The sequence below is a fragment of the Gossypium raimondii genome, chromosome 5 (assembly GCF_025698545.1).
Source record: "Gossypium raimondii isolate GPD5lz chromosome 5, ASM2569854v1, whole genome shotgun sequence".
In the NCBI taxonomy this organism is placed as follows: domain Eukaryota; kingdom Viridiplantae; phylum Streptophyta; class Magnoliopsida; order Malvales; family Malvaceae; genus Gossypium; species Gossypium raimondii.
The window spans coordinates 45,773,805-45,781,034 of NC_068569.1; the positions used below are offsets into that span (position 1 = coordinate 45,773,805).

Here is a 7,230-nt window from a genome sequence, read left to right on the forward strand (position 1 = left end):
GACTGCCCGATTTTTGCGAAAGTGCTTCAAAGATAGTAGGGTGATCTTCCTCCTGTCAATTTAGCTCTAAATTATAGTGTCATCTAATGTGTGAGGTTTCGACATAGAATTAACACCTATTTATTTTTTTGCAATTATAAAATATAACTTAAACAAAGAAAATAAAAATAATATCATCCAAGTTTAAAAATATTACAATATCAAAAATAAAATAAAATTAAAGTTCAAAACTAATCGAAATCGGATGTCGATCGATCGCCCTCTATGACCTTGCCTTTACCACGATCCACAGCAATCTTAGTAGCCCTCCTACCCGAAGACTGGTTCAAGCTGGTTCGGCTCGAGCTATGAAGTTTGGCCCCTCACACTGTGGTTTGTTCCGACTGGAACATGTCATCGAGGTCGTAGTCGTGGGCTGGCTCTTCTCCTTTTTCTTCCTCGTATTCATCCTCCTCCTCTCCTTCCTCGTACTTGGTTTTCCCGTAGAATGGCATGGGTGGGTATTTGCTAGGTGGTGGATTGGGCACTTGCAAGCTGTACCTCCGTGCATAATCGATGCCCGTTAGAGACATCTCTTGCATCCACCTAATCATCCACTCCACGTTGGGCAACTCACTCAAACCTTGGCTTGGTTGACTCTTTTCTTTACCCTTTCATTTCAGTAATTGCTGGACATTCATCTTTTGCTCCCGCCGTTGGTTTCTTTTGATGATTTGTTTTTGTTGAAGCTTAACATATTAGGTGTAGATCGAATTATTGATAAGGCTCTTCGTTGGCTTTACGAATTGTTTCGTAGTTGACATTGAAACCTTTAACTTCTTGCATAGTGCAATCACTAGGTGTGGGAAGAATATCCCAACCTTCTTGCCACTAATGCAAGTGAGCATCGATTGATAAATCCACTTTCCCACGCACGGGAACAATATATGATCTCACTGTTAGTAGTCTCTAAACATGTAGGCAACCCTATCTCCTAATATAAAAAACCCACAACAATAGCTAAAGAAGGCTAAGTCACATTCCATATCTCATTCTTTCCTTCTAAAATTCAAACCCATAGAACATTCAAATCATCTTTAGTGGCTTTTTGCCTCATTCCCAAGTGAACTACCATCTAAACCACCTTTCCATCCCTTTATTAACTACATCGATTAATAAAGTTGTTACAATTAACATTTATTTTTATAAAATGATATGTATGTATCCTTGTTTACCTTTTAAATCAGATTAAGTTTTCAAGTGGGTTTGATGTCCTCTAAATCTTAAATCAAAGCATAATACAGATTTAAGTGTGTTCGAACACAAACCCTCATAATTGTTACAATACCAACAATTTCAACAAACTAATGCTAAATTGGTAGCTTTATTTATTAGTTTGATAATCAATTAGTTCGATAAAATTGTAATTTCAAAAAAGACAATTAAAGTTAATCAAGTAGGCTAGTCGCATACCAATATCCGAGTTTATCTATAGTAGGATGAAGTAGATAAATCGTGAAAAGAAAATTAATTGAAATATGAGAAAATATCAAATTATTAAAGATTTGCTTTCTGCAAATTTCTAGTACAGCTGTTGACACTTCTATTTTCTTTTTTTAATTATATTTCTTTTCTTCTTTTTTGATGTTATTATGGTTTTCCAACAACTACTATAATGTTTTTTTAATCAAAATCCCGTTCTTTTATTTCTTCGAAGGATTGAATCCTAGAAAGCAAGAATATGTCAGGTCTGTACAATTCCAACTTCTCACCTGCAAGAGCTGCTTCTCCTCAAATTAGAAGCACTCCAGAGGTTGAGAGGTAAACAAAAATAACTTCATATCCGTCTTCTCAACCATATTAATAACAAAGGAAAGAAAACAGGCCGACTTTTGCTGATGTTTCTCAATTTTTATTTTTATTTTTATTTTCCTTTTGGGTTTAACAATTCTTTGATCTATGTGGGTTTTTGGGTTTCTTTTTCTCAGTCAGTACTTATCAGAGCTGTTGGCAGAGCATCAAAAGCTTGGACCTTTTTTGCAAGTTCTTCCGATATGTAGCCGCCTGCTAAATCAAGGTCACTACTGTACTCTCACTCTCTTGGATCTAGGTTTTTTTGTTCCTTTTTTTTGGGGGTTTGTTCTGCTTTCTGAATTACTCATGTTAGATCAGTCTGATAGGGTCTAGTGGTGAGATGTTCAAGTTTGTTCCCTTTCTTAATATTTAGCCTCTTTGATTGTTATGGTCTTGGCTTGATAATATGTTTGACTCAAAAGTTTATTAGTTCGCTATGCCTTGCAATTCAGAAACATGATAACTCTAACCGCACCATTGTGTTCTGGATTGTGCCTCAATGCTTGTATTAGTTGTTCATCACAAAGCCGGTCGTGATCGTCGTTGTTGTTTTAATCAAGTGGGCTTAAAATACCATCACCTTCAACTGGGCACGCATTCTTGAGTATCAAGAATTCCAAGCCTCAGGTCTACCTGGGATCCCCATTTGGTTGAAGTGCTATGTATTTTTCAAAAATGCATTTGAAGAGATTCTTAAGTTTTTTATTTTAAAAGCTTATTAGGGTTGGGAGTTTTACTTATGTGTTCAGAAGAAAGTCTGAACATTGGAAAGCTAGGATGGAAAAGGAGTAGCACTTGTAAGACCAACTCTTCTGCTAAATTTGAATTTCAGAAAATCTTTCTGATATTGAACCTGAGTGCAAGGATTTTAGCTAATTATCTTGATTTGATTGGACAATAAATGCTTTCTGAAGGTGTACGGCATGCATCCCTGTGTTTTGCATTGGAGATACTTTTATATATTTTCCAGCTAGCTGATTTTTTCTTTTTTGGTTTGTTTACTTATTTATTTCAGAATTTAGGTTCCAAGTCTTTTATAATTCTTGCCTTGGTTGGTTTTATTTTACCTGTGGCCAGTGTTCTATCTGTACTTTACAATCTTCATAAGCCACTGTAGTCCTTTTGTCTTTTTGTTTTTGTTTTGGATGCTATACTCCTTTCAGGATACATTTTCATAATTTCATCCATTCTCATATGTAACTGTCTTCATATGCAGAGATATTTCGGGTCTCGGGGATGATGTCTAACCAAGGATTTGGCGACTTTGACCGGTTGAGGCATAGAAGCCCCAGTCCTATGGCTTCTTCAAACCTTATGTCAAATGTCTATGGGACAGGATTAGGCAGCTGGAATAGTCTTCCTCAAGAGGTAACTACTTTTAAAATTTTCATTGAGCATCTTCAATTTTTTGTGTGTGTAATCTACATTTTCTCTTGCTTTAGTTGATTGAGTTCTTTCTTTTAAACACACAATATATCTGTCATGCCTATAAGTTGACAATAAACTAAAGTGACAAGTTCTTTATGCTTTTTATTCTCTGATATTTGCTTTAAGATTATATATGGTAACCGCCATTATAATATGAATGTCTAGAACATTGCCCAGGAGAATCATGACATCTAAGCGTTGTTGTAATTTGGCATCATAAAAACCACAAATAATCAATCAATTTCGAAGCATTTTCTCTTGCTTTATTAGTATGACCAATAAACTCTAAAATCAGTTCATAGAATTTTATAAGAGCTTCAAATTGCAGACCATCTCGAAGGGTTATGAGTTTAGTTCCATACCTTAGCTGGCTCATTATATGTATCATTTTTCCATTCAAGAAATACACGAAAAATGCTGCCCACATTTTCACTGTGTTGCGATGTGCAACATAGGCATATCTGAATGAACCTATTCGCTAATATGAAAACTATCTGACTTCTAAAACTATGGTTTTTCTGTTTTTGGTTGCAAAGTTAAATTCCTGAAATAAGAACATGGAAAATGGCCCAATTGTCACTAAATGAAAGCATTCCTGCCAAATGGTGATATTTGAGTTTCATCTAATCCTCTTTGCATCTGGTTGATGATAGAAAAATGTAGTTTAATCTCCAATATTGTAGTTAACGATGATCCTCTTGAGTAAACACATGAGAATCAAGTTTATTTCCTTTCCAAAATGGTTGTCAAACGGTATTTTCTTTTTAAAGTGCTTGTGATGGAGAGGGAAATCCGAACAGCTAAGAAATTGAAAGAAAATGGTAAACATAAGTGGGATGAAAGGGTAAGGTTCTGGTATTTCCAGCAACCTTCTCTATTAAAATTCTCATAATTGTAATTAAAAACTGATCCTATTAACCGTATAGTATTTAATAATGTAAAACACACGAAACATTAAATATTTAATAAAAAATACGAAACATAGACAAATAAAGTAACATAAACACAAACTTTAAATAATTAAACTAAATTTGATGCCCCTGCATTAGCTTGAAGTGCAAAGATTTCCACTAAATATAGTGGCTATCTATCAGTTCATTTTTTGTTGCTAGGATGTTTTCAATTTTTGTTCCCTTTTTTTTGTCTCATTTCTTATTTCAACTACGTAGCATTCTAAATATATTTTGTAAAATTTTAGTACCTTTTATTTAATGAAGCATTGAGAATGTGTTCTTGGAAAGTCAAGTGAATTGAGCCTTCGGATATTTTGTGTTACTGTTGATTTTTGTATTTCGACAGAGACTAAGTGGACCTCCTGGAGTGACAATGGACTGGCAAGGTGCTCCAGCAAGCCCAAGTTCATACACTGTGAAGAGGATTTTGCGTCTTGAAATTCCTGTTGATACATATCCAACAGTAAGCCTTATATGAAAAATGCTAGTGCTTTGGATTAAAAAATTTATTATTTTCTAAGATTTCAATTGAATGCACAAACCATTTTATGCTTATTGATTACAAGACTCTGCTTTTCCTTTGTTTTTAGTTCAATTTTGTTGGTCGACTTCTAGGCCCTAGAGGCAATTCATTAAAGCGGGTGGAAGCTACTACTGGCTGTCGTGTATACATTAGAGGCAAAGGATCAATAAAGGATCCGGACAAGGTAAAGCTAGCGAAGTTTTTACTATTGCTATTATTGTATTGGTATAATGCCATTAGTTTCAGCTACTTGTCTCAATTGTGATTTAGCTGAACTGACAAAGATGCAATGACTTTGTTCTTCATCATGTTCCTTTGACATTAAAATTGAATAGTTTCTCATGCTTTTTCCATCTAAAGGAAGAGAAGCTGAGAGGTCGGCCTGGATATGAGCACCTGAATGATCCTCTCCACATCTTGATTGAGGCTGATTTACCTGCTAATGTTGTTGATATAAGGCTTAGACAGGCGCAGGAAATCATAGAAGAATTACTCAAACCTGTGGTATGTACCGCAATCTTGATATTTTCTTCTGGAAAGTATATTAGCCGAAGGTTACTTTGATATAGGCTTCCATTTTGAAACTCCATTATTTATTCAGTATAATTTCCTGCTTCTGCTTGTGTGAGCTGTTTCCTCTGTCAAAAAATGTTGGTGTCCTCATGATTGTGCTGCGGAATAATTTTCCTTGCATTCTCCTTTCCTTTTATCAACTTGCTTGTTAATAAAGATTTTAATCTCCGAATTTCAAAACTTTATATTCTCGTATGTAGGATGAGTCGCAAGATTTTATTAAGAGGCAGCAACTACGTGAACTGGCAATGCTAAATTCAAATTTCAGAGAGGAGAGTCCTGGTCCAAGTGGTAGTGTTTCTCCTTTTAATTCCAGTGGAATGAAGCGCCCCAAAACAGGATACTGAGAGTTTAACCATAAATCATCTGAAAGTGATCCAACGTGCTCCAGAATTTCTTAGCCAAAGTATACCTTCTGAATTCTGATACAGATCAATTCAGCACAGCTTGAAAATATTAGGTTAACAGTTTTTGCTGGTGAGCTTTTTCTGATGGGCTTTTCATTATTAATTTGTTTTGCTCTTCGGACTAAAGAGGAACAAAAATGAACAAAGAAAAAGAAATATATAGATGGCTCTCAAGTTTAGGTTCTGTGAGGTCAGTTTTCCTGTAAACTCAATACATTCATTGGATTTATTCTTGTGTTAGCAGAGCTTTGAGGAGTGTGGAATATATATATGTTGCTAGTATTAGGCCTGGTGTGGTCGATTTGAGTTTTGTAGGTGTGTCATATTTGTTGTTCCGTTGCTTGTCTCCTTTCCTTTCTTTTGTAGTTTATATGAAAGAAGCATAGCAATGTTAAGTTGGACCTACAATATACTAGCATATGAATCTTCATCTTCTCTCTCAGTCGTTTTATGTTGGTTAAAATTTTATTTAGATTATTATTATTGTTATGATCCCTGCATAAGGATTTCAAAGCCTCCCTTAGTGGTCAGATGGAATTTGTATCTTTATAGCTTCAATGAAGTAAATTTATTCAAGATTTTCAAAGATCTGTCCCTTGGGAACTTTTGTCAATGGAGGTTATCTTATCTACTTTTCCTCTTGCACTTTTACCTATGTTAAAATATAGGTCAAATTATGTTATTAGTCCCTATACCATATGTAAATTGTGGATTTAGTTTTTGTACTCTTAAGCTTTTACTTTTGAATTGGTCAATTTTAGCTTTTGTACCTTTTGGATTTTGATATTATTGAATTAAATGGTAGTAGTTAAATTTGTTTGGTCCAGTTTTGCTATTAGTATAGTAGTATCTGTAAATTGTGGATTTAATCCTTATTTTTGAATTTTATCGTTTTAGTTTTTATACTTTTGAATTTTGAAATTTCAATCTTATAATAGTTAAATCCATTAACTAAAATGATGTTTTTACAGTATTATACGGAAATAGTAAATTGAAATGACATTACATGTTATAATATATTTGTCATATAAAATTTTAAAACTAACATAATAATTTAATAAATTGAGTTAATTTCACTATGCATTTTCAAATTATAATGTTCATTCTAAATTAGTCTTCCAACTTTAAAACATTTTAATTACGTCTCTAAACAATTAGGTTATATTAATAAGGTCATTTCATTATTAAAATTGTTACTTTAGCAATTAAATAAGATGCCAAATTTTATATGGACTAATATAAAATATAAAATTAAAAAAATAAAATATTGTCAAAATCTTGCTATAAGGTTTTCAAACTTTTATAGAAGTTTTATTGTTCACACTTTCTTTTTTTTCTTTTTTTATATTTTTAGTTTTAGTTTTAAAGGTTAAGTAGTAATGTTTTACTTTTCTTTAAAAGTTTACATTTTAAAGTATGTCGTAAAAGATCTCACATCTCATTTAACGATTCAATTAATGATTTTAGTAATGGAGGATCTTATTGATATAATTACGATAGTTTAGAGATGTAA

The 7,230-nt window shown here is 33.3% G+C and overlaps 1 protein-coding gene across 2 annotated transcripts; it reads left to right on the top strand.

Annotated features, from left to right (window-relative positions):
* The first annotated feature begins 1,545 nt into the window (after positions 1-1,545).
* Positions 1,546-6,159, top strand: LOC105766214 (KH domain-containing protein At2g38610). Of its 2 annotated transcripts, XM_012585592.2 has the most exons (8): positions 1,546-1,564; positions 1,697-1,800; positions 1,968-2,056; positions 3,050-3,201; positions 4,561-4,677; positions 4,805-4,921; positions 5,098-5,241; positions 5,511-6,159. In XM_012585592.2, the coding sequence occupies exons 2-8, from the start codon at positions 1,721-1,723 to the stop codon at positions 5,655-5,657; spliced, it is 846 nt and encodes a 281-aa protein (XP_012441046.1). In that variant the 5' UTR covers positions 1,546-1,564; positions 1,697-1,720; the 3' UTR covers positions 5,658-6,159. The 2 variants fall into 2 exon arrangements, with proteins under 2 accessions (XP_012441046.1, XP_012441045.1); XM_012585591.2 differs by lacking the exon at positions 1,546-1,564 and having other exon boundaries at positions 1,581-1,800.
* The last annotated feature ends 1,071 nt before the right edge of the window (positions 6,160-7,230 follow it).